The 27,046-nt window shown below is 47.1% G+C and overlaps 1 protein-coding gene across 1 annotated transcript in view; it reads left to right on the top strand.

The window, feature by feature from the left end:
• Positions 1 to 936: 936 nt before the first annotated feature.
• Positions 937 to 27,046, top strand: part of LOC136653480 (zinc finger protein 721-like) — a 29,546-nt gene continuing 3,436 nt past the window's right edge. The window contains exons 1-11 of the mRNA XM_066630377.1: positions 937 to 985; positions 3,096 to 3,215; positions 3,470 to 3,577; positions 4,140 to 4,265; positions 10,397 to 10,552; positions 10,732 to 10,833; positions 12,635 to 13,650; positions 20,026 to 20,574; positions 22,347 to 22,377; positions 25,072 to 25,157; positions 26,351 to 26,511. Of these exons, the coding sequence (XP_066486474.1) occupies positions 944 to 985; positions 3,096 to 3,215; positions 3,470 to 3,577; positions 4,140 to 4,265; positions 10,397 to 10,552; positions 10,732 to 10,833; positions 12,635 to 13,650; positions 20,026 to 20,574; positions 22,347 to 22,377; positions 25,072 to 25,157; positions 26,351 to 26,511 (2,497 nt within the window). The 5' untranslated portion in view covers positions 937 to 943. The remainder of the gene's footprint in view (positions 986 to 3,095; positions 3,216 to 3,469; positions 3,578 to 4,139; positions 4,266 to 10,396; positions 10,553 to 10,731; positions 10,834 to 12,634; positions 13,651 to 20,025; positions 20,575 to 22,346; positions 22,378 to 25,071; positions 25,158 to 26,350; positions 26,512 to 27,046) is intronic.

Genomic DNA, 27,046 nt, shown 5'->3' with positions numbered 1-27,046 from the left:
TGCCAGAGACTTCTATCATTGTTTTATACAGACAGGACCCAAGATGTAGATTTTTTTTTCTAGTTGGTTCCTGACATACCCTGCTTGTAAGAGATGCTGACTTATTTTTGCATCATATCTCTAATTGTTCTAGATCTGGATGCTACAACACACATCTCAGGACAAGGTTGCACTCTCTTGAGGCTTATGCTAAAATAGATTGGTTAGTTTTGAAGTGTTACAGGGGATGCTTTATTTCTGTCAGGAAAAGAGTTGAAAACCCTAATGAATTTACAAATCCTACTTTCCCTTTCCCCCCAAAACAATGGTGGAAAACATTATTGGACCCAACAGCAAAAGGTAAACAAACCTCCCCAAATCTTTCCAAAGGCTTTCAGGGGGCAAAGCCTTACAAAAATTTATTGGGAGACACTCACATCTGCAATCCAAGTATTTTAATATGGAAAGGTTTTGGCATAAATGACCCATCAAGTTTGGCTATTTATCTTTAATATCTCCAGTGGGTAGGAGGAGACAAGCAACTCTGTACCCTAAAGAAAAACGTACTAGTGAAGGGAATCCAGTTTGTCAAAGCAGATAGACAAGCTCACACCACTGTGATTCTTGAGTAGCAAAAATGCCATTCCAGTCACACTTAAGAGTAAGGAGAGAGGTTTGGAGCTCTATGAAGGCTCCAAGACAACTGCCATATTGAACCAGGGCAAATCTTAATTTCTAAGTTATGAGGTGCTGGCTCCCATGCTGAGGGGGGTGCTATTCACCTTCATTTGCCCACCACTCTCTTCACATTGCCTTTTTTGCCCCATATCTCTCTTCCTTGTCCAATCTAGGGAGTGAGAGGACACTGTTGGAGGTAAACAGGTGGACACCTCTCAGTCTGCTGCCTGAGATGCCTCAGTTGGTATCACGGATGGGCCAGCCTTGGTTGGCACCCAAAGCCAGGATGTGGATGGAACCACTTTTTTGTCTCTTGTTGAATAAGAAGGTAAAGCAGAACATTGGGGATGGGAGCTGAAGAGAAAATGAAAAATTAGGAGAGGAAATCAGACAACATAGAAAATAAAAAAAAATGCAGTGGGGATTGGTTTAAGTCAGTTTTGCCCAACATTGCATATACGAAACAGGGTTGTGGGTGCTTGGGCACCTCACGTGGCGGCGGCGCTTTTCAAAGGACTCCAGTGGGGAGGCTCTGCCCCACCTGCCTCCCCACCCACCACACGCCCTGCTATAAGGCGGCCTCAAAGGGTTGTGGGTGCCTCACACGGCGCTTTTCGAGGGACTCCACCGCAGGCCCCTGGTTGGCAGAGGCGCTCTGCACGTGCTCAGAGGCCCTCTTGTTCTCCATTGACTCTCCCATCGCCTGCTGCCCTGGAGCTAGGCTCGGGCAGTGGAGAGCAGTCCTGGGGCCGAACTCTGGTCCGCAGCCTCCGCGAGCTCGCCTTCCAGAGACGGGGGGGGGAGCGGGACTCCCCCGGGTGCAGCCCTCGCCCGGGTCTCCAGGAGGCTCCTGCGCGCTGTCATTCCCCCCGCAGCCAGCGCCTCCGCCAATGAGAGGGGAGGAGGGGGCAGCGCCAGCCAATCCGCGGGCAGTGCCCTCCCCCAGCCCCCCCACCCAACATTTTTCTCCTAGCTCAGAGCCCCCGCCCGGCCCTCCTCCCTCCCAGCAGGGTCTCCACTTGTGCAGAGGCGCCTTGGAGGCGGTGGGCGCGTGCCGAGGGAGGGGGCCGGTCTCCCCCCCACCGCCCAGCACCGTCTCCTCCTCCTCCCCCTCCTGGGGAGGCCGGGTGAGTGGCGAGGAGGGGCAGCCAGCTGGGGCGGGGGGCAGGAAGCAGTCACTCCCTCCCTCAACTTCCTTCCCGGAGTTGCTGCTGGGGGGGGGCCTTCCAGCCTTCCCAGCAAGGGGAACGTGGCACCAGGAGGGCTGCAGAGGCAGCTGTGGTTGAAGGGGGGGGCACATCACCTGGCTCCCCCCCGCTTGCCTTCCCCCCTGGGGGGTGAAAAGGCGAGCCTGGGGTGCCTGGGCTCTTGCAGGGTGGGGCTCCCTTTGGGCCAGGGATCTGCGCCCTGTGAATGCAGAGTGCATTTCCCTCCCCACGGAGGAATCCACTCCCTGCCCCCATGAGGGTTGAAGCTTTGCATCTACGTTGAGGGGGCAGGGTTTCCTGGCAAGTGACCCCACATCGCCAGGGTGGGCCACGACTCAGATGTCTCGGACTCAAGACACATGTGGTGACTCGAGTGGTGCATGTCAAAAACTTGCAGGGGCGTGCGGTGGGTGGGTGGGGGGGCAGGTGAAGCAGAGCCTCCCCGTCTGAGTCTTTCAAAAAGCACTGCTGCCTTGCTAGGCACCCAAGCAACTACTACCCACGCGCGGAACACATGGATTGTGGGTGCTTGGATGCTTCACATGGTGGTGGTGCTTTTCGAAGGACTCTGATGGGGAGGCTCTGCCTCACCTGCCCCCCCGCCTCACAACCTTAAAAACTTGGAACTCAAGAGTTTTGCCGTCAAAATGAAAAGATTCAAGTAGACTCAAGCCAAGACTGTTGTGTCTGCTTGCAACTCTGTTTTGTGTATGTGCTTGCTTACCTTTTTTTTTGCCACTTCTGTGACTCATTTTTTGAAAAGACTCAGACTCGAGTCAAAAAGACTTGAAAAACAGGTCTGGATGAGTTGTGACAGCCGCCTGTTGTGACTCGTGGGCAACTCGAATCAAGGGGGACGGAGACTTGGAACTCTGTTTAAGGAAATGGCTTTGGCACTTCCTTGCAAATTACCCCTCATCCCCAGCACAATCCTACCCAAGCTCACTTGGAAGTAAGCCCAGTTCATTTAAAACCAGGGTGGTAGAGGAGTGACTTTGGATGTGGTGTATACAGATTCCTCCTTCACTATGAACATAACTGTGTAGATAGCCTTGAGCAAGTCACTGTCACTCTTAGGCCTGGCTCGCCTCAAAGGTTTGTCATGAAGTGAAAACCATCGCACTGATTCCAGAAGCCTGATAGGCTATTAATAAGAGATGTAACTTTTAAGTAAATAAACTTAGCACAGAAGCCTTTCGTCCCTTTTAACTTCCTTTCTCTCCAACAAAGGCAGCCGTCTCTGCACTTAAATTCACAATGGATGATGACAAGGAGGACGTGGAAGAAGAGAAGCAGGAGGGGAACCCTATCACTGATGCACCACCAGTAATGGTTACAGACAGGGGCAGGGTGAGTAATAGAGGACAAAGAATACCTCACTAGCCTCTTTTGGGTTTGGGAGAAGGCTTCCCTGTGAAAAAGGCCCAAAACATGTCTGCTTCCACTCTGGCCAGCATGGATCAAGTGGTCATGTGTTGAGTTAACAGCACTGTGGTTAAGATCTGGACAGGACCAATAGGAGACTCTTAAAATATCTGAGGATTCAATTTGATCTCAAGCTTAATTCCAAATTTTTTTAAAAAATTATCTTTCATGTTCTGCAGGGTGCAGATGGATTGTTGGTGGAGGAGGAGGCAACCCCGGGAATACGGAGGACAAGGCTGAGAAGGACTAGAGCAAAGAAGGGTGTGGAAGTGTCACAAGGCATCAAGGTGGGACTTGATATATAACCCAGGGACAGAGATAGTGGGTGTTCTTATTTGGAAGGGTGGCAAAGAAAAAAGAAACAGGACTGAGGTACACATATCTGTCTTAGGTGTAATTCGATCAATTGCTGTCTGCCTTTGAACATGCAACAGCCCAAATGCAGCTAGTTCTGGTTTGGAACAAGCCCCATAAAAGAGTGAACATCCTACAGATTTGGAGAAGTAGGTTTTAGCAGGAAGGATGCAGCAGCCAGAATTCCCAGATTCTTTGAGAATGGGGGACGACGACTTTCTTTTTCTGTCTCTCTATACAATGAGAGGGAGTGGGAATTAGTGGTGTGAAGGTTTTGAGAGAACTAACAGCCCAATCCTATGCATGTCTACTCAGAAGTAAATCCCATTAGAGTCAATGGACCCTACTCCCATGAAAGTGATAGGATTGGGCTGTAAGGCTCTATTATTTTCTGTCTCTCTCTCCGTTGTGTTCAAATTTCTCAGGATATTAGCTGGGGTATTATTGTACTTATCCTCATCAAGTCCCTTTCCTCCTTCTGCTTTGCCATTTCAGCCTCAGTCCTCTTCTCCAAAGAAACAGAAATCACTTATCACATCAAACAAAGTGGAAGAGGGGACAAGACAGGAGGGTGCTCCATTCACTGTGAAGACTCTCAACATTCCAGTGAATGACAACCCTGTGAGTGACAAAAGCAAACAGTTATTGCATTTCAAACAGTTGTTGAATTCCAAACATCCCTGTGCCAACACTTCTTTGGACTCGGTACAAGCTTATCATGTGAGCCCCCCCCCCCCCCCAAAGAGGCCTTGCTTGTTTTGAAAATTCTCATGTCCCTAGATCTCTTTGAACACTAGTCCAGCACAGTGGGGGTGGAAGAATTTCAAAAGCTCCAAGGAGGTGCAGTCCTGTCAGACACTCAGCTAACACCTAGGGTGACAATGCCAGCAGACTGACAATGCCTCCCACATGGGCAGGGCATGGAAGGAACCAATCAATGCGCAGTGATGGGAAGCTGCCTCCCATGACATTGACACACCACACCTATAGTTCACCTGACTCAAAGTTGCCCCAGTGCTTCATATTTCAGGAGCTCCTATGCCACAGGCAGCAAGGGGGTGAAAGCAGATGCATCTAGGAATTGCAGCATTTTCAGAGTTCACATTTCCTTGAACTACACGCACACACTGCCAAGAAATACTTTTTTAACTGCAACAGATCAAGAGAGGAAAAAACGACTGCCCTCTCCTGAGAGAATTATATAGACTAAATATATAAGTCTCCTTCTGGAGGGAAACCATCATTTGGAATTCATCTATTTTTATTTTATTTAATTTTTTTGCCAGGGGAGAAACAGGGACAAGCCACAAAGGGAGTCCCAACTACAGTCAGGCAAATAATAATGCTGATTGCTCACCACAAAGAGCCTTTTGCAAAGGCCCAAGTTCAAGCCCAGTCAGCAGGAGTCACACGGGAGCAGCACAACCAAGGCCCAACTAACTTCTTGCATGACTGTCCAGAAACACCCATGGCAGAGCCAAAAGAAGAGGTGGAGGCAGGTCTTGAACGCACCTTGTCCAGTCTACAGGGCAGCTGTTTAACTTTAGCTCAGCTACAGGAGAAGACAAGTTTAAAAGCACCTCCTGTAATGTAAAAATGTAGTTGGAACCATTTTTAAAGGTACAGGGTTGCACTGTTGCTCACAGTTCTGAGGGTCTGTTAATTCTGGCTTCTACTAATAATGTTCCTAGTATTCCTAATTATTTTGCATATGGTAGCGTGCTCTCTGAATTATAAGTCCTTATGTCCTATACAAGCGCTCTCTCTCTCTGTATGCGTATGTGTTTTCTAAAGAGTCCAAAAGTGGCATAAATAAAAGAATAAAATTTAAATATATTTGTTGAAACAACTAAGTTACAACAAAAACAATATAACAATACAAATTGTGTTAAATTACACTCCAGCAAACAGACGTTAAACCACAGGGCCGGACAACTAAAACAAAAGGTCAATTCAGTCTTTTGAAATAAAAAGGTCGTCTTAATGTTACATAAGAACATAAGAACAGCCCCACTGGATCAGGCCATAGGCCCATCTAGTCCAGCTTCCTGTATCTCACAGCGGCCCACCAAATGCCCCAGGGAGCACACCAGATAACAAGAGACCTCATCCTGGTGCTCTCCCCTACATCTGGCATTCTGAATTAACCCATTCCTAAAATCAGGAGGTTGCGCATACACATCATGGCTTGTAACCCGTAATGGATTTTTCCTCCAGAAACATGTCCAATCCCCTTTTAAAGGCGTCCAGGCCAGATGCTGTTGCCACATCCTGTGGCAAGGAGTTCCACAGACCAACCACACACTGAGTAAAGAAATATTTTATTTTGTCCTCTCTCTCCCAACACTCAATTTTAGTGGATGCCCCCTGGTTCTGGTGTTATGTGAGAGTGTAAAGCATCTCTCTGTCCACTCTGTCCATCCCCTGCATAATTTTGTATGTCTCAATCATGTACCCCCTCAGGCACCTCTTTTCTAGGCTGAAGAGGCCCAAACGCCGTAGCCTTTCCTCATAAGGAAGGTGCCCCAGCCCAGTAATCATCTTAGTCGCTCTCTTTTGCACCTTTTCCATTTCCACTATGTCTTTTTTGAGATGCGGCGACCAGAACTGGACACAATACTCCAGGTGTGGCCTTACCATAGATTTGTACAACGGCATTATAATACTAACCGTTTTGTTCTCAATACCCTTCCTAATGATCCCAAGCATAGAATTGGCCTTCTTCACTGCTGCCGCACATTGGGTCGACACTTTCATCGACCTGTCCACCACCACCCCAAGATCTCTCTCCTGATCTGTCACAGACAGCTCAGAACCCATCAGCCTATATCTAAAATTTTGATTTTTTTGCCCCAATGTGCATGACTTTACACTTACCGACATTGAAGCGCATCTGCCATTTTGCTGCCCATTCTGCCAGTCTGGAGAGATCCTTCTGGAGCTCCTCACAATCACTTCTGGTCTTTACCACTCGGAAAAGTTTGGTGTCATCTGCAAACTTAGCCACTTCACTGCTCAACCCTGTCTCCAGGTCATTTATGAAGAGGTTGAAAAGCACCGGTCCCAGGACAGATCCTTGGGGCACACCGCTTTTCACCTCTCTCCATTGTGAAAATTGCCCATTGACACCCACTCTCTGCTTCCTGGCCTCCAACCAGTTCTCAATCCACGAGAGGACCTGTCCTCTAATTCCCTGACTGTGGAGTTTTTTCAGTAGCCTTTGGTGAGGGACCGTGTCAAACGCCTTCTGAAAGTCCAGATATATAATGTCCACGGGTTCTCCCACATCCACATGCCTGTTGACCTTTTCAAAGAATTCTATAAGGTTTGTGAGGCAAGACTTACCCTTACAGAAGCCATGCTGACTCTCCCTCAGCAAGGCCTGTTCGTCTATGTGTTTTGAGATCCTATCTTTGATGAGGCATTCCACCATCTTACCCGGTATAGATGTTAGGCTGACCGGCCTATAGTTTCCCGGGTCCCCCCTCTTTCCCTTTTTAAAAATAGGCGTGACATTTGCTATCCTCCAATCTTCTGGCACCATGGCCGTTTTGAGGGACAAGTTGCATACCTTAGTCAAGAGATCAGCAACTTCATTCTTCAATTCCTTAATAACCCTTGGGTGTATGCCATCAGGGCCCGGTGACTTATTGATCTTTAATTTATCAATGAGGTCTGAAACATCTTCTCTTTTAACCTCTATCTGACTTAACTCCTCGGTTAGGAGGGGCCGTTCGGGCAGCGGTATCTGCCCGAGGTCTTCTGCCGTGAAGACAGATGCAAAGAACTCATTTAATTTCTCTGCCATCTCTAAGTCTCCTTTTATCTCCCCTTTCCCTCCCTCACCATCCAGAGGGCCAACCGCTTCTCTGGCGGGTTTCCTGCTTCTAACATATTTGAAGAAGCTTTTATTATTCCCCTTAATGTTGCTGGCCATGCGTTCCTCATAGTCTCGCTTGGCCTCCCCTATCACCTTCTTACATTTCTTTTGCCACAGTTTATGTTCCTTTTTATTCTCTTCATTAGGGCAAGACTTCCATTTACGGAAGGAAGCTTCCTTGCCCTTCACAGCCTCTCTAACTTGGCTGGTTAGCCATGCGGGCACTCTCCTGGATTTAGTGGAACCCTTCTTTCTTTGCGGTATACACCTCTGCTGGGCCTCTATTACTGTTGTTTTAAGCAGCCTCCATGCACTCTGGAGAGATTGGACTCTTTTTACCCTCCCTTTCAACCTCCTCCTAACCAGCCTCCTCATTTGAGGGAAGTCCGCCTGTCGGAAGTCAAGGGTTTTTGTTAGAGATTTGCCCGGTATTCTTCCCCCAACGTGCACGTCAAAACGGATCGCAGCATGATCACTGTTCCCCAATGGCTCAGTAACGTTTACATCTCTAACCAGGTCCTGCATACCGCACAAAATTAAATCCAGAGTCACCTGTCCTCTGGTGGGCTCCGTGACTAGCTGATCTAAGCCACAGTCATTTAGCACGTCAAGAAATCCGGTTTCCTTATCGTGATCAGAACACAAATTGACCCAGTCAATATGAGGATAATTGAAGTCCCCCATGATTACAACCCTGTCCTTCCTTGTCACCTCCCTGATCTGTTTCCTCATTTCAAGGTCCCCATCAGATTTCTGGTCTGGAGGACGATAGCACACCCCCAGTATTACATCGCTGCTCAAGCCTGGTAATTTAACCCACAGAGATTCTACGGTGGAGTCGGACCCACCTTCAATCTCTACTTTGCTGGATTCTATCCCTTCCTTAACATAAAGGGCCACCCCACCTCCAACACGCCCCTGCCTGTCCCTCCTGTAGAGTTTATAGCCCGGGATTGCGGTATCCCACTGATTCTCCGCATTCCACCAGGTTTCCGTTATGCCCACTATGTCAATGTTTTCCCTTGTTACCAGACATTCCAGTTCTCCCACCTTTGCTCGTAGACTTCGGGCATTCGCATAAAAGCATTTATACACGGAATGCCCCAGGATGGGCTGCTTATTCGCTCCTTTGTCCCCGCATCCTCTCATTGTGCCAAACTGTCTATCACATCCCATCTCCCTACCTTTCCCAATTTCTTCTCCTACCCTGCCTTTGTCTTGTTGTTCTCTAACCTCCCCATCCTCATCCCATAGGGATGAGGAGTCCCGAACCGGATGCCCCTCGGCTCCTGTCGGCCTTCCCCCAGGGATCAGTTTAAAAGCTGCTCTGCCACCTTTTTAATGTTATGCGCCAGCAGTCTGGTTCCATTCTGGTTCAAATGGAGCCCGTCCCTCTTGTACAGGCCCCGCTTGTCCCAAAACGTTCCCCAGTGCCTAACGAATCTAAACCCCTCCTCCCTACACCACCGTCTCATCCACGCATTGAGACCCCTGATCTCCGCCTGCCTAGCTGGCCCTGCGCGTGGAACAGGTAGCACTTCAGAGAACGCTACCTTTGAGGTCCTGGCTTTCAGCTTCCTGCCTAAAAGCCTAAATTTGGCCTCCAGGACCTCCCAGCTACACTTGCCCACGTCGTTGGTGCCGACATGCACCACAGCCGCTACCTCTCCCCCAGCACTGTCTACTAGCCTGTCTAGACGAGAAGTGATGTCCGCAACCTTCGCACCAGGCAGGCAAGTCACCATGCGGTCCTCACATCCGTCGCAAACCCCCCTCTCTATGTTTCTAATAATCGAATCCCCCACTACAAGAAGCCCCCGACCCCCCTCCCGCCGAGGAGTATCCCGAGTGCGCTCGGATACGGGCCCATCCCCTGGAGAAGGGATCCCCCCTAGGGGATTGTTTCCCTCCTCTCCAGGATGACGTCCTCCAGTCCCGAGACTTCCCACCCGGGCAGCCGAGGAGCTGCACGCCTGAGGTTGGGACGAAGCCTGGTCGTCCCCAGAAGTCTCCCCACGGTCCTCCTCTGGCTGCCTGTGCTTCTCCAGGTCGGCCACCAAGGCTTCAAGGGAGCGGACGCGTTCCCTGAGAGCCTGGAGCTCCTTGCACCGAGGACACACCCATGACTTATGCCCCAGAGGCATATAATCATACATGTGGCACTCGATGCAGAACACTGGATAGCCCCCACCCTGCTGCTGGCTGTCTGACTGCATAGCTTTTTTGTTGTTGTTGTTGTTGTTGTTGTTTTATTTAGGGGTCCTTTTAAAAACCGTACACTGGATAGCAGCCCTTTTCTCTAGGGAAGAGGAAGGGCAGTGTATGGGGCCCTGGCCTCCTCGCCCTGCTGCTGAACTCGCCCAGATGCTAAACTCTTGTGCCTTACCTGGCACTTGGTTCCCAGAGGCCACACGCGTCTGCAGAGAGCCTCACGCGATGGCCTGCCTAGCTTTATACTCCTGGCTGGCTCCTCCCCCCTCCTTCCTTCCTGATTGAAAGGGGGCTGGCCTTCCCAGGTGAGTTTACAAAAGCTCAGGAAGGCAAATGGCTGCTGATGGGCGTGACCTACTCTGCAGGCTCCTGAATGGACTGCTTGGATTAGCCTAAATGGGGCTCTTAATGGGTTGGGAATTGGCCCTTCCTAGGTCCTTTCCCTCCTAGTTCTGTTCTCTTAGGCTGGACTGTTTTTGTAACCTCAATGTTCTGGAAGCTGGTAGGAAAAGAGCCTGATAGCCCTCCTTTGGGTGGCAGTTCCAGAGCTCCTGGATAGAGTGGGGAGGCCTGCTTCATCACTTGAAGTTTAACCCTTCTCTTCAGGGTTCTCTTCTCTTTTCTCAAGAGCCATGTGAATGCTTTTGCCTTCCTTTTCCAGCCAGATTCTTCTGCCTTCCCAGACGGGATGTCAGTGCAGGAAGACAGCAGCAGGGGAGGGCTGGTCATTAGAAGGAGAGTGAAGAAGGAAAAAAATGAGGAAGAAGATCTGGAGTTTGAGGTGGAAGTGCGGAGGGTTTCATCTGATGGGAAATCGGTGAGTGGAGAGGAGGAAGTCAGAAAGACAAAGTTTGATTGGGTGGACAAAAGGACTAGCTTCTTGCCAAAGATGTCTTTGGGTGCTATGCCTGTGCTTTAAAGCACTGACATAAGGGGTTAGGATTGCGCCCTTTGTCTCTTCTAAATACATGCCAGTTCAATTCTGTGATCTTTCAGGACTCCTTGCCTGAGGAAGAGAAAGAGGAGATGGAGTTGGAGGAGCAGAAGGCCCAAGAATTTGAGGTGCAGAAAGTCACCATCCCAATAGATGGGAGCTCAGTGAGTAGTAAGGAATCAAAGTTGGGGAACTTGGGAAGAAAATTGTGACAGAGACTGGAAGGGGGGCAGGACGTTCTATGGTTCTGGTTCTATGGTGCTGTCTCTGTCATCCCTGGGAACATAGGGGCTCTGTTACTATTTAAGGCTCCATCTTGGGGTTAGTTTTTTTTTTAGCCTTGGTGACAAAATGGCTGTCTCTGGATTCATCTTTATTTATCTAGACATTTATAGCCCACCTCCTGAAAATCCCACCAAGTCCATCTGCTTACACCTCATCTGAATTACTCCACAGTACTTTGAAGTGTGGAGCTTCCCTTCATCCTAATGTGGTGCTAATGGTTGCTGGTGTGGAGACAGTGTACATGCACAGCCCTGAGTCACCACCAGTTTGGGATTGGGGGCAGTGGCGTCACTAGAGGGGTGCGGGGGGTGCGGTCCGCACCAGGTGATGTGCACTGGGGGGTGACACGCTAAAATCACGGTACTTAGGATTAACCCCATCATATTATATACCATTGGATGCGGACTTTCGAGCAGAATGCAATGCAAAACCCCAGAGTGAAATATTTCCTTTCTGTCAAAAGTTATGGTCAAAAAACTGGAGAACAAAAAAATGCATGGATCCCTATGGAAAGTGAAAGTGAGCCGTATTGCGCATTTACTCACGAGTAGGCGAACTTGCCTTAGTCTGTCAGAAAGGGCAGGCTGAGAGGAATCCAACAATACTAGAAGGGTCCTGATCCAATGAATGCAGCCCCCAAAAACACCTGAAAAGGAAGTCCCTCCCTCCAAGCAGATGAATGTATTGAGCCCTATGGAAAGCAAAACTAAGCCTCACGGTTGAATTTACTCGTGAGTAAGCAAACATGCCTTGGCTGGTGTGGAAAATTAGGTGAAGGAGAGTGCAAGGCTACCAGAATGGTCCCGATCCTATGCACCTGGAGCCAACAAGTGCTCCAGAAGGCAGCCTCCCCCCCCACACTAAAAAGGATCAAAACAGAGGCTTCAGCTTATAAGGTGAACTTTTTTGAGACTTGCAAAGCCAGGTGGATCCTGCCAGTGATCTGGTTTAAACAGATCACTGTTAATCAGATCACTGTTCAATCTTAAATTGAACTGGGCACTGGGTAGGTCTGAAAACCTTACTGATTTTGGAGGGGTGTGTTATTGCAGGCAGGCTGCAGAGGAAATTCACTTGGTGGAACAGGGCTGGATTCTGCTTATTTAATTATTTGGTTTACTTTAATTATTTATACTTATTTATTTTAATTTGCCTGATGATGTCACTTCCACCATGACATCACTTCTGGTGGGACTTGCACAGATTGTCATTCTGAAAAGTGAGTCCCAGTGCTAAAAGTTTGAGAACTGCTGCAATAAGGTGTTAGTAAGTTGACACCTTTGGGATGTGTGTGACACCACTAGTGACCAAAATCACTAAAATCATAATTTGGAAGAATAATACCATCATGTTATAGATCAATCAATGCGTAATTTCATGCAGAATGTGTTCTATCTTTGTTCTATCAAAAGGTACAGCCAAAAAACCAGTGGGGGCGGAGCGATGGTACATCACCACGCCTACCACCTGAGGTGTTGCCCCACCCACTGCATGGGGGGGGTAACGCGCTGGCATACCACACCGGGTGACGCGAACCCTAGTGACGCCACTGATTGGGGGGAGGGAACAGAGTTCAGAAGTAAGACCTGCTGTCCTGAAGGACAGACAGTCCTTACAGAAGCATTTGAATGCTGCCTAAGTTTTGCTTAATTTTTTTCTCTTCCACTTCCATCCTGGCAGTCGCCCTCCTCCTCATCACACCCTAACACTTGTGGCATTTGTGGAAAGAGTTTCAGCCGCCGCTCAAACTTGGCCAAGCACCAGATCATCCACACAGGCGAGAAGCCTTACCGTTGCAATGATTGTGGTCGCAGCTTCAACCAGAGCTCAGCTCTTACCAAGCACCAGAGGACGCATACCGGAGAGCGTCCCTATGTCTGTGGAGACTGTGGCAAAGCCTTTACAGCCAGCTCCAACCTCCTCCAACACCGGCGCTTCCACACCGGAGAGAGGCCCTACCGGTGTGAGCTCTGTGGCAAGGCCTTTTCCCAAAGCTCCAACTATAACTTGCATCGTCGGGGCCACACGGGCGTCACTCCTTACCAATGCAGTGTCTGTGGCAAACGCTTCACTGGGAGCTCCTGCCTTACCCGTCACCAGCGGACCCACACTGGGGAGAAGCCATACCAATGCCAAGAATGTGGCAAGCGCTTCTCGGGGAGTTCCACTTTGGCCAACCACCGGCGCACCCATACTGGCGAGAAACCATATGGTTGTGCTGAATGTGGCAAGAGGTTCACCCACCACTCCAACCTGGTGGACCACTGGCGGGTGCACACAGGGGAAAAACCGTACGTCTGCACAGAGTGTGGTAAGAGCTTTCGGCTAAGCTCTCACATCATTCGCCACCGCCGCACTCACGCCAACACACGTGGGGTCAGCCTGGGTCATGACCTTGGTGACATCAGTGCCATGCATGACGATGCCAGTGTCAAGACCTGCCACCTCAGCCTTGATTGTGCCGATGATGATAGTGCTAATGCCAGCAGCCCTTGCATGGCCAGTCACGATGCCCTGTGTGCCAACCCCACTGTCTCCAATGGCAACAATGATTCTGAGGGGGAAGATGGTGACCGGCTTCTCATCTGCAGTCAGTGTGGAAAAGGGTTCCACCTGGAGTCTAGCCCTCAGGAGCAGAACCGAGAAGAGTCAGCACTGGGAGAGGGGCCCTATAGTTGTACTGAGTGCGGTAGCAGGTGCTGGACATAGCCGGACAGCGGTGGGCCTGAGCAGCAGGACCTGGCAGCCCTCTAGAAGTGGGACTGGATCCTATACACCCTCCCCCGCACCACAGCAGGTGGAGAGAGAGTGGCCAAATCAGTCACAGGCCAGGGTACAGACTGAGATCAGGGTCAGGTGTACAGCAAGGCCTGTGCTCTCATCCATCTGTGAAAGGATGCACTTGAGATGGGCGGAGCTGCTCTTGGAAGCGGCTCCTGTAGGGCTCTCGGCTCATCTCCAAAGTCAAACTCTCACTTTTGCTGTATAGGAAAGGAATAACTAATATTGGAGGATGGAGTGGGAGCTCTAGGAGGGTACGAGTTGAAGCTGGTGCCTCAAGAGGGTGTTAGAAAGATATTCTTGGCTCCCTCCCCCCCTTGTTTCCCAGATTTTTGTTCTCACACTCCCACCTTGCCAACAAGGAGAAGTCCTCCTGCTCTCTTTGTCTGATCTGCATGGGGAAAAGCAGTGGATCACTAGTAATGGAGATGAGGACATCAGGATACCAGTGGGATAGTGGAAATGCAGCTCCAAGGGTGGATTTGTTTGGCCAGCTTCCTCGCCATCGGGGAAAGATACAAAGAGAATGTATATAGTACTGTGGAATTGAATCCAAGAAAGATGGTGGCCTTTTGTTTTGGTTTGACCAAGTAAGCAAAAAAAATGTGTTTGTGTGTGTGTGTGTATATATATAAAGACTCTTGGGCCTCATTGCTTCATTCACTGACGAGTGTGTCCATATGGTACTTCCATGACACCTAGAAAGAATGTTTGGAGACAGCCTGATTACAAGAAAACATCAGAAAGGGGACATTTTCACTTCTCTGCCTTGAAACTTGGGAGATGGTTTGCGCCTGTCCAGAGCAAGCCAAACCGCATACTTGAAACAGCATCTGCAGTGGTGTAGCTAAGGGGGTGCAGGGGGTGGCAGTTGCACCAGGCAACAAGCTGAGCTTGACACTCTTGGCCAGAACTGAAAACCTTAGTATGTATGAATAATTCCATCATGTGATATATCATTACAAAGGTAATTTAATGCTGAATGCAGTGAAGCAAACTGCATTAGAGTACCTGTATTCTATCAAAAGCTATGGCCAATTAACCAGAAAACATTTTATTTATTTACTGAATAAATTAAATTTGATTTTGTAATGGGGGGGCTACAAAATCTTATTTGACCCCAGGTAGCAGGTGCCTTGACTATGACACTATTTGTGATGTAACTTCCAGAGCATCATTTTGCCCTTGGCACCAGGCTACACTTTCATTAGCTACGCCACTGAACATCTGACAGTGAAAGTATTTGTAGAGGCAGCCAGAACTAATCCGTGGCTCTTAAATTTAAGTTGTATTTACTAGTGTGCACAGAAAACCTCTATGTGTTCAAATGTGCAGTGGAGGCTTGTCTTCAGCTTTGTGAGGAGGGAGAACTGTAGCACCCCAGGAAAACTTTGTTTTCCTCTCTACCTCAATTAAGCTTCTACGCTTTGCAAAGAATCACTATCTTCCTCAGACACTCTGGGTTAGGGACCTTTCTAAGGGCTGCACTGTGTATGCTCTGTTTTAAAACTAACAAAATAAAAATTCTGCACTAAGGTAACCTAAATAAATTGTGCCAATTCAAGCAAGTTTGCATAGGGCTGCGTATTTTTACTCAGCATGTGGTTGGTCTGTGGAACTCCTTGCCACAGGATGTGGTGATGGTATCCAGCCTAGATGCCTTTAAAAGGGGATTGGACAAATTTCTGGAGGAAAAATCCATTACAGGTTACAAGACATGATGTGTATGTGTAACCTCCTGATTTTAGAAATGGGCTACTTCAGAATGCCAGATGCAAGGGAGGGCACCAGGATGAGGTCTCTTGTTATCTGGTGTGCTCCCTGGGGCATTTGGTGGGCCACTGTAAGATACAGGAAGCTGGACTAGATGGGCATATGGCCTGATCCAGCAGGGCTGTTCTTATGTCCTTATATTTTGTGTAGTTAACCTACTTCCCTAAACTACAGGACATGGGCCAACAGCTAAACAGTGTACTGCACCTACTGTAAGCCTTACTCAATTCTAGGTATGACTTTTGATCTCACCAGACACTGCCCCATTCCTCATCAACCTTCTCACAGCCAAAAGGCCACCACTATTATTTATGTAAAACAGGTTGAATATCCCTTATCCCCAAATCCAAAATACTCCAAAATCTGAAACGCTATGTATCTATGCTACTATTTTTGGCATAAATTCTGTATTAAGGTACTGTATTAATGGTATGTCATATTTTTTACTATTTGTACTTGTGTAAATAAGGGCTTCTAACCAAATTTCCAGCAGCAAGGGCAATGCAGCTCCGAAGTAAAGGAACAAACTTTACCTTACCTTGAGGAGGCCTCCGTGACTGCCCTCCAACTGAAGGATGCAGCACATGCCCCACTGGCACAGCTATGCCAGTGCTGAAAAATTGGTTCGGATTGCACCCTAAGAGTGCATTGCTAACCCCTTGTGTCAGTGCTTTCCAGTACTGGCATAGCGGTGCCAATGGGACATGTGCTGCATCCTGCAGTTGGGTGTCACTCATGGAGGCCTCCTCAAAGTAAGGGAATGTTTGCTCCCTTACCTGAGAGCTGCATTGCCCTTAGGTCAGTGCTGGAAAGCACTGAAATAAGGGGTTAGGATTGCACCCTAAGTGTAAGAAAATGATTGCTTATCAGTAGCATATAAATTCAGAATCAGGAATGATGGTGATGCCAAACAACCACAGATTGTCCACATGGGTGGCTGAGATAGTAACACCTTTGCTTTCTGGTAGTTCAATGTACACAAACTTTCTTTCATGCACACAATTATCTTTAAAAAATGTATAAAATACCTTCAGGCTAGGTGTATAAGGTGCATATGAAACATAAATGAATTTTGTGTTTAGACTTGGGTCCAGTCCCCAAGATGCTTCATTATGTATATGCAAATATTCCAAAATCTGAAACAGTTCTGATTCCAAGGATTTCAGATAAGGGATACTCAACCTGTAGTCATTATTTATTGTCTAATGTTTTTGGTGTATATCATCCTAAAAATGAAAAGATGGACCCCCACCCTGAGGGGTATAAAATCTAAATATTGATACGAAGCTAGAAAGTTGGGGTGGATTATTTGCTTTTTTAAAAAGGCAGGGGATAAACATCCTGAAAGTCTCAGTTCTCACCTGCTACCAGGTATGGGATAGGCACACCCCTTTCTAAGATGATGTCTGTATGGAGATTTTACCTGAGAACAGGTGTGCTGCCTCTATGTATCTAATTCCTTGCTGGCCTACATGACTGATGGAGGTGGTGAGAATTGTTGGGCCAGCTGAATAGGTAGCATTGTTATTGTTCAAATCTCAAGCACACCCTTCCTCCAAGTAGCATAGAGCAATATACAGTACAAGATTCTTCCCCCTTCATTTTATACTCACTAGGAGCATAATTGAAGTCTCCCCTCCCCTTCAACAGCAGGAGTGCTCAATTATTGCCCTCAAAACTTTTGTCAAAGAATCTGAGCTGAGAAGAAGCACCAGGCTCAGATGGAGACAAACTGAGAAATTTGCCTAGATGCATATGAGTGTCTGTTGTCTCTCCGAAGAGTTGTCTGAGGGTGCAAAGGATGCAATCCTATGCAAATTTACCTACTTCTAACTCCTGAGCATGTAGCTCTAGGGGTGTGTGTTATGACTAGCACCTGCACTTCAAAATTTACCACTATGCCAATGGTGGTATCATCACTACTCACACTAATCTTTTGAGGCAAGTCACACTAAGACATAAGCTCTCTTCAGGCATGCTAAAACTGTGTGGGTGTGCATGGAGGACCCCTGGGATTGTGCTGCACTTGGTGTGTGCCCAACAATGATGTGCTCATAAAGCCCTAGTTTCCACCCTTCTTGTGATTGCCACCCTGGAATGTTCCAGGGTTGGGTTCATGGGGAGAAACTCTTCCTGTGTTCCATGTTTGTTGCTGCAGGCAGACACAATGCATTATTGGTGGGAATGGGATGGGGCCACCACAGTGTGATTTGTATAGGTCAGGACTTCATAAGGCCTGGTTTACATACGCAGTAGAATGAGGTAGTAGAATGGATTGTATCACTTCAGACAATGGGTGGGTGATCACATTTTTGAATGCTCTTCTATGCGGAAAAACTCACTATGTAGAAACTAGCACAAAAGGGAGCAGGATGGACTAGAACTGCAGCTCCTACTGTGATGTTCACAGGTGTAACCTGGTCACCCAGCTGTCTCAGGTCATCCAGTGTCCCCCGCCATCCTTGCATCTACCCTACCTACTCTGTTCTATCAGCTTGAAAAACATGGCTTCCTTTGAAGAGGTGGCAGCCATTGCCATAACTTCATTTTGTCTGCCCACTGACTAGAGGAATGCAAAGAGCAGGGAAGAGTGGTGGGCTTAGCGTCTCTTTCTGTTCAATCACACTTCCTTTTTTTGCACAAGTGCTGAGCACAGAAGGAGTAACTGAGGCACTGCCTCAGCGATTCCAGCCAATTCAAAGGAAACGATGTTGAGCAGGCAGGCAGAGGGTAGGCAAGGAAGTGGCAATGGAGGACAGAGCTGTGAGAGAGAGAAATCTTGGCAGCAGCAGTCACCAACAGGAGGAGGAGAGGCAAGTGCGGGGGAGAGAGAAGACAAGTAGATGGCTGGCGGTTGGCTGGCATCTGCATATGGCACAGGAAGGAGGAGAACAAAATCCTCTGCCCCAATAAGTTTCCTGTTTTGTTTTCTCCAAGACACTTGGTTATTTTTGCTGCAACAGATTATCCATTAGTGTGCCTTCTAAGTGCACATTCTTAGGCTCATACTGCATCACTATAATGCTGCTTACACTTCCTTGAAAATGAACTGGATTGAACTCAGAGGGACTTGCTTTTGAATAAACATGTCAAGTCATGCTACGGGGGTAGCAGAACACATCCTGATTCCTGGGAGCATGAAACATTTGAAAAAGCAATGGTGTGGCATTAGAATGAGTTCTAATATTATCACTGACGTTTAGGGTCAATCCTAACCAACTTTCCAGCACCGGCATAGCTGTGCCAGTGGGGTATGTGCTGCATCCTTCAGTTGGGGGGCAGTCATGGAGGCCTCCTCAAGGTAGGGCAATGTTTGTTCCCTTGTCTAGGAGTTGCATTGCCCGTATGTCAGTGCTGGAAAATTGGTTAGGATTGTGGCCTAAGGCTACAATCCTAACCTCACTTTCCTGGGAGTAAGTCCCACTGAACACAATAGGACTTACTTCTGAGTAGATCTGGTTAGGACTGTACTCTTAATCTATTAACCTTAGAAGAGTCCTGCTGGTTCAGCCCAAAGGTTCATTTGGTCCAGCTTCCCGCAGTGGCCAACCAGATGCCTCTGGGAAGCCCTACAAGCAGGACAAAATGGCAGTCATTGTCCCCTGCTGTTCTTGGCTTCTGGTATCCCAAGATAGACGGAGTCTGACCATGGGGGCTACATTTAGCCATCATAGACTAATAGACCTCTCCTTGTCCATTAACATGTCTAATTCCCTTTTAAAATTTGGAGTCAAAGCAAGGAACAGAAAAGGAAGATTATTTCTTCTTTTCAGTTTGGCTGCCCCCATCACATCCTGGGAGTCCTCCTAGAAATGTCCTAAATGCCCACAGGCTCTACAAGGTTGGGGACCCCTTTCTCCCTAGTGTGCAAGATTTGTCAGGGACTTTTCTTATTTAATGTAGCTGAGTGCTCAAAAGTGGCCTTCCTCACCTGCAGTCTGAAAAGGTACGTTCTGCTCCACCACCTCAAATTTCTACCCCCTCATTCTGCTGCATGTGTGAATCCGGCCTTGGTCACTCACTTGGTCACTTGGTCTATGAGCTTGTAGAGTTCCCAGGTTCAGCAACAGTTCTGTGAGGCATAGGAAAGGTTGGTAACTGTTACCATAGGTGTGTACATGAGAAAATGACATAGCAAACAGGGCTGCTTCCTGTCTGGGATGCTTTCTCATGGTCTCCTTCCTTCGTGCTCTCCTGAGCCCCAGGAAGATAAAGGGGGAGAAGATTTTTTTTTACAAATTTCACCCTGTTGCTGGACAGGAAAGAATATAAGTGATGCAGGCTGGTTGAGGGAGGGGTCTTGTTCCTTGACATTCATGGCCAAGGATTGGGGGGGGTAAGAGAATATCTTGGGTCTCTTGCTATTTCCCTCCGCCCCCCAATTCTTATACTAAATTTTAGATATAGATTTCTGTAATAATTATGAGTAATTTAATTGCTCTGTTGGGTGCTGTGGAGGGATATTTTTGTCAAACAATCGTCTGCTAGAGTGATTTATTCCTCAATTTGTCTTCTAGACATCAGAGAACCCACACAGGTGAGAAGCCTTACAAGTGTCTTGAGTGTGGGAAATGCTTCCGCCAGTGTTCTGCCCTCATTACACACCAGAGACTCTACACTGAGGAAACACCTTATGCATGCTCCGGCTGCAAGAAGAAATTCAGTGACCTCTTTGCTTTGAAGCGCCATGAGAGGATTCACACCAGCGAAAGACTCTACCACTGCTGCCAGTGTGGAAAACGCTTCACAACCCTGACACAGCACTTATGCTTTCACACAGGGGAGAAGCCTTATATCTGTGCTGAGTGCCGGAAGGGCTTCAGCCAAGGCTCCATGCTCACCCAACACCAGAGAGTCCACAGTGGGGAACGTTACACCTGCCAACAGTGCAGCCGCTGCTTCAGCCAGGGTGCTACCTTGATGCAGCACCAGCAGACACATAGGGACAAACGCAGCGCTGACCCCATGATCTTGCCCAGTGGAGTGAGAATTTATAAGGACCCTTTTGTCCAGCTACGAGACCTGGAAGAGGAAAAGCACAATGTGATGGTCCTTCCCTCAGAGATGTGGGATGCCAATTTGGACCTCCAGATTAAAGAGGACCTGGAATGATAGAAACACAGTGATGTAAAGTAAGAGCAGATTGAAAGCCTTCCCCATGTAAAAGTGTTTTTTTTTTCCCCCAGAAACAAGCATTCTGTTCATCTTTCTTGCAGTTTCCCAAAGTGGGCAAGGGGGAGGGGGGAATAAAGTGAATAGAGTGCTCAGACTTGAACTGGAAAGGCCAGAGTTCAAATCCTGCTTGGTCACAAATCTCACTGACTGATCTTGAGTCAGTCACTGTCACTCTGCCTAGTCTACCCTTGTGTATAGTTGTGAAGACAAAAATTGAAAGGGAGTTCCTTGGAGGAAGGGTGGAATAAAAATGCAAATAAATTAATAAACACAGGCACCATCTGGGAAACATTAGCTAGGGTTGTGGGTATTTTGTCCTGCTCAAGATTCTTTAATCCTAGCCATCTAGAGCAAGGGTTGGCAACCTATGGATCCGGCCCACCAGCCAAAGTCAGACCTATGTGGAGCTCAGCTGGAGAGGTGGTCCCCCACCCAAATTGCCACATGCCAGATGAGGAATGGAAGAGCAGTGAGCCCAGGCAGGCAGCTCTGTCATTCCTCATCTGGCACATGGCAAACTGGGTAGGAGGTTTTACCTCCCAAGCAGAGCTCCATGCAGGCTGCTTCCAAGTGCTCTCAGTGCAACTCAGAAGTTCAGTGGTGAGGTGATGATGTCACCAATGAACGTCCAGCCCCTTTAAAGATAGCCAACCTCTGACCTAGACCACACCAACAATAAAAATAACAGAGTAATGATTAAAAGAGTAAAACAGCAGAAGGACCAATTTCACTCAAAGCTGAAATCTGAGAACCAATGTAGTGTAATGGATAAGACTCTTATCCAGTAGTTCTCAAACTGTGGTTCTCCAGCGAGCCATGGAAACAAGCCACAGGAGCAGCAGAATCCTTGCAAAAAAACCACTGCCCTATACAGTGTATAGAACTGTAGACCTAACGGGAAGCCTCATCCTATGGCCCAGCAGGCCAACAGAGCTGCCTGCTGAAAAACATGAAACCACTGGATAAGAGTGTCAGACTTTAAGAGGCAAAACTAGGTTGAGATCCCTACTCAGCCATAAAGCTCACTGGATGACCCTCATTTTCTCTCTCAACCTAACCTACCTCACAGGATTGTTGTGCCGATAGAAAGGATTGGGGAACAGTGTGTGCTGCCCTGAGCGTAAAGGAAGGATGAGATTACAATCATAATAAAATAAATTCCAGCATCCCACTACTGTACCTCCATACCAGAAAAAGCTGCCTCAGTAGAATTTCTGCTTGTACAAAAGGCTGTGAAAAGAACACTGTTTTTCCTCTGTTAGGAAAAAATGGTGTCAATCCTAACTTTTGCTCCCTAGATTTTGAGTAGAGAGGTTGAGGGCAGGCAGTTTACAGCTGGACTGACATTCCTTGCCCAATGATTCATACTCACTCTTATTAATGTGTGCAGGAAAGAGGGGCATTTCTGCCATTCTGTCCTTTGGCTTGCAGGAGTCTACAACCAATTTCCCCAAAATCAGTCTCTTGTGATATATATATTTCAAGTGTCTTTATATTCATGTCCTGGCATTTATCTTGAAAAATAAAGACATCTCTTGCTTTATTTGTCTTCCTTTGACTCTTCCTTCCAATTTAAAGGCAGGTTGAATAGTGAATGAAACAGGAGAGAGCGCTTGCTTGCTTGCTTGCTTGCTTGCTTTCTTTCTTTCTTTCTTTCTTTCAGCACTCTCTTCAATTTCCAGAAGTTTCCCAAAGTGAGCTAGAGAGTATTCTCCTCCCACCCCCCAAAAGGCTGCACAGTGGAGTGAAATGGAGAGAGTACCAGATAGACAGGGGAGACACAGGTTCAAATCTCTGCCCAGCTATGCAGTTTGATGGAAAGATAACAAAGTGTCCTGGAACAAGTTCATTGGGTGATCTTGAACCAGTCACCATCTTCCAACCTAATGCCCTCATTGTTAGACCGTGCATGTCACCTTAAGCTTTTTGGAGAAAAGATGGAATAATGAATAAATGTTTTCCAACTTCTAGATTGGGGGGGGGGGGAGAGAGAGAGAGAGAGAGAGAGAATTCTCTCTCAAGTACATAACCCATAAGTGAAATCAATGCAAACTTGTGAAAGGACTTGCTGGATTTTCCAGTCCTTACATCCAAAATGATTTTTTTTTTTTTAACCAAAAAATTCATTGCAATTCATGATCTTAGAAATTATGCAACAAAGAACACATCTATAGTGAACCATATTCAATGGCGATTGAGTACAAGTAATGGGGTTACAAAATATTGGCCACTCTTAGGAGTTAATACCAGTGAGATCTTTATATGCTAGAGGGGACTCGGAAGCAGCTGCAAGGGGGATGGTGACAGCCAAGGGGCCTTCCTGTGTTGTGTTTCCCCCACTCCCACCCACTCCCCAGGAGCCCCAGTGCACAGCAAAGCAAAGTGGCTCAGCATTAGGACAGCAGAGTGGGGGAATTGTCCAGGCAGCATCTGGTGGTGAGCTGTTTGCTTTTTGTAACCAGGCTTCTCTGCCATGAGCAGCGAGTGCGACATCAGCAGAGCTGAGATACCATATTAGCAGGTCTGAGTTGAAATGCAGGGTGCTGGGGACAGGGCAGTGAAAATCTGCAGGCCAGCTAGGATCACTGCAGATTGCTGCGGTGACAGTTTCCAGCCTCTCTTTCTGATATGGCTCGTGGGCCTTTAAACAGCTGCATGACAGCAAGAGATTTCCCAGGAAATTCCTCACACACTTTTCCTGTGATCCTGTTTCATGCTGGTCGGCATAGCTGAACAGTACTTGGTGAAAGAACATAACTACCCCTTGCCATTATTTGAGATGAATAGCCAGACTGACTTGGTGGCTGAATCACCAACATCCAACTACCTTTGCTGAGCAGCTCACTTGAGGCACAGCTCAGCTGTTGCCCCTGACCCCTCCTTCCCTGCCTCAGATGCTAAAAAGGCTTCCAGTCTGGAGGGGGGGGAGTGAGGAGCCTGCAGCCACTTAACTGACTGTCCTGATCAGCAATCAGGAGAGATGGGATGAAAAGAGATGGGGGCAGCAAAGATGATGTAATGAGGATTGGGCGCTTAGGGGATAGGGACTGCCATTTCAAAGCAGAACTAAATCATCCCCAAAGCAATTGTACTGTACAGTATCCAAGCCACCTTGGGGATCCTTCTGGATCTACTAATGGGATAGAAATCATGGCAGGAAATACCTCTCTCTTTGCCACAAGTCTGAAGGTGTTGAGAGGATTGAAGGGCAATGGTCAAAATGTGATGTGTCACATGGGATGTGGTAACCAGCATTTCAAGAGCTCCTGTGTATCAGACTCACATCTGACCATTTTAGCATGATAGGAAATTCTGTCTCCCACCATTTCTCCCCTCCTCACCACAACCTATGCCAATTTCCCTGCTTCCTGTTTAAAGAATCAATTAGGAAAAAGTAACATTCAAAAGGGCAAAAATATTTCCAAGATCTGCTGAGATGCTTGCAGACTGAATGCTAAATAAAGGCAGATCAAGTGTATTTTTTTTTAAGGAGTCCTGTTGATCCAGTCTCAATACCTGGGTCTTTTTGCTGTGTATGTGGAGTTGTACTTGTGTCACCATGAATGAACATATGAAGCTACCATATGACCCAATCCTGGTCTTGTAGCACTGCGGAGCTTGTGCTCCACTGGAAGCATCAGTGGGAAAGCATGTTGGTGGCCAATGGTGTTGGTCGCCACAGAGACACCAGCAGAAACAGATAAATCTGGTGCAGGGGAGGGTCAGGGAGGGGGTGGAACAGGGCAGGGGGAGGCAGCAATGGGGGTAGCCAGTTCATACTGGGAGGAGAGCAGGATCAGTGGTGTTGGCACTTGCCTATCCCCCTTCTTGGGCCCGATCCGCCAACATGGATCACCTCAGACTTGTGCCAGCTATAGTGTAGAAGAGACCTCCAGCAGCCAAAATTCCCCTGGGATGCACTGCTGCATTGCTACACAGGAATTTAGTTAGGATTGGGATGTTTTGTCTGCCTTATACTGAGTCACATGCTTGGTCCATCTAGCTCAGTAGTTGAGACACTGACAGGCTGCAGCCCTTCAGGGTTTCAAGGCAGGGATCTTTCCTAGTCCTGCCTGGAGAGGCTGCAGGGGATTAGATCTGAGACCATGCAAAGGTGATGTTCAGTTACTGAGCTAAAGCTATAGCCCCTCTGATGCATAGGCAGTCTGCATCCATCAATTTTCAATACATGAGGGAGCTTGTTTCTTAAGAGAGAGAGAGAGATGTGGTTTCACCTTGAGACTAGTTCCTTAGTCCATAAACAAATGTTGAGCCTGATCCTAACTGGGGATTTTCTTCATCTGGATTGATGGGAACTGAGCAAGGTGGGTGAGGCACTGGTGTTATTGTTTCAGAGTCCATTATAGCCTGGCCCCTTCAGTTGATGCACAACGTGGAAAACTACAGAGAGAGCAGGGGGTGTTACTACAGAGACACACACTGAAGAGCAGAATTCACAGACTCTCCTCTCCAGGTGAGCATTTTGTTGCTTTTAAGGACACCCAACTGGTTGGTATCCCATGTTCCAATCTCCTCATCACAGGTAGGGCTGCCTTTAGGTGTGCAAAGAACAGGGGTCTTAAAATTAAATTTCAAGAGTTATTATTATTATTAACAGTATTTATATACCGCTTTTCAACTAAAAGTTCACAAAGCGGTTTACAGAGAAAAATCAAATAACTAAATGGCTCCCTGTCCCAAAAGGGCTCACAATCTAAAAAGAAGCAAATTAATACCAGCAGACAGCCACTAGAACAGACACTGCTGGGGGGAGGTGGGCCAGTTACTCTCCCCCTGCTAAAAAAAGGAGCACCCACTTGAAAAAGTGCCTCTTACCCAATTAGCAGGGGTTCAATTTAAAGTGTTGGCACTAGCCTGTAAAGCCCTCAGTGGCCTGGGACCAGAATACCTGAAGAGCTACCACTTCCCTTATGAACCTGCCTGAGCCTCAGGGTCAGCTCTAGAGACCCTACTCTATATCCTGTCCTCATTAAAGATAAGACAGACAAATGGGCAGAATGGGGCCTTTCCTGTGGTGGCACCAGAACTGTGAAACATCCTCCCAGGGTGAGATCTGTCAGGGTTCTTCCCTTCTCATGTGTGCTTAGGATGCACTTGTTTCAGCAGACATTTGCTGTAGGCTTTTTGATTGCTGTATCTAGATTTTTAACCAATTTATTTTGATGCAGCTGAATATGGCATTGTATGACTTCTTTTTAAGTTGTGATGTTTTCTAATATATTTCAAATATGCTGTTAGCTGCTTTGAACTGTTAGCTGCTCTATGGTTTTATAGAAAAGAAGGATAAAAATAGATTAAACACATTTGAATATATTTAATTAAATATATTTAATTAATTAAAAATCTAAATATATTAATTCAATTAATATATTTAATATAGACTGAGAATGGTGATGGTGGCTCATGTTCCATGATTTTGTTGTAGTCTTATCGGCTCTTTATTTTTTAAAAAAGTCTAATTTTCTAACCTTCCTGGTCCCAGAGACAAGCTTGAAAATGTGATTGTAATCATGTGTCACTGGCACAGAACCCAGAGTATTTCCTTCGCTGCTTGGACTAAGGTGATGGACTAAAATAGGTAATATAACTGAAAATATATTATCTTGAAACCTAATACGCTACTCTATCTCCATTTTTTTAAAGCAGGGCATTTCTTATCTGCGAACCTCTTGCAATGTCTGAGACGGATCAAGTGGAGGAGCAGCACAAAGAAGGCTCTGAGGACAAGAATAGCCTTGCAGGTGTGGGGAATGAGAGAGTGGCTCCCAGCCCACTAAGACTGCAGTCCTGTACACACTTACTTGACAGTAAGCCCCACTGAACACAGTAGAACTTAAATCCGTGTAAACATGTATAGGCTTGTGCTGTAAGTAAAATGGGAAAAAGTGAGGATGTGTAGAAGGGGTAGTAAAGTCAATAGGACTACCTATCTACCATAAATTATTTGCGCCTGGGCACAATCCTAACCGGGTCTACCCAGAAGTAAGTCCTATTTTGTTCACTGAGACTTACTCTTAGGAAAGTGCGGTTAGGATTGCAGCCACAGTTATGTTCCAAACAGCTTTTGGAACACAGATTCAAATTTATAGGTAGTATACACAATATATTGATTTTTTTTTTAATCCCACAATGGGAGAATAGTGAAAGGAGGAACCAATTGGTAGGAAAAGCTAATAGGAAATAGGGTAGGGTAAGGTTTAAATAACCTTTATACGAAATAATAATAATCTTTATTATTTATAAAGTGTCTCAGTAACTGACCCATTGAGTATTTCATTTTATATATCTGATGACATGGACTGTAGTCCACAAAAGCTTGTGCTGAAATAAATTGGTTAGTCT

This window comes from Tiliqua scincoides, chromosome 5 (assembly GCF_035046505.1).
Source record: "Tiliqua scincoides isolate rTilSci1 chromosome 5, rTilSci1.hap2, whole genome shotgun sequence".
NCBI lineage: Eukaryota > Metazoa > Chordata > Lepidosauria > Squamata > Scincidae > Tiliqua > Tiliqua scincoides.
This window is presented reverse-complemented; position numbering and strand designations above follow the sequence as displayed.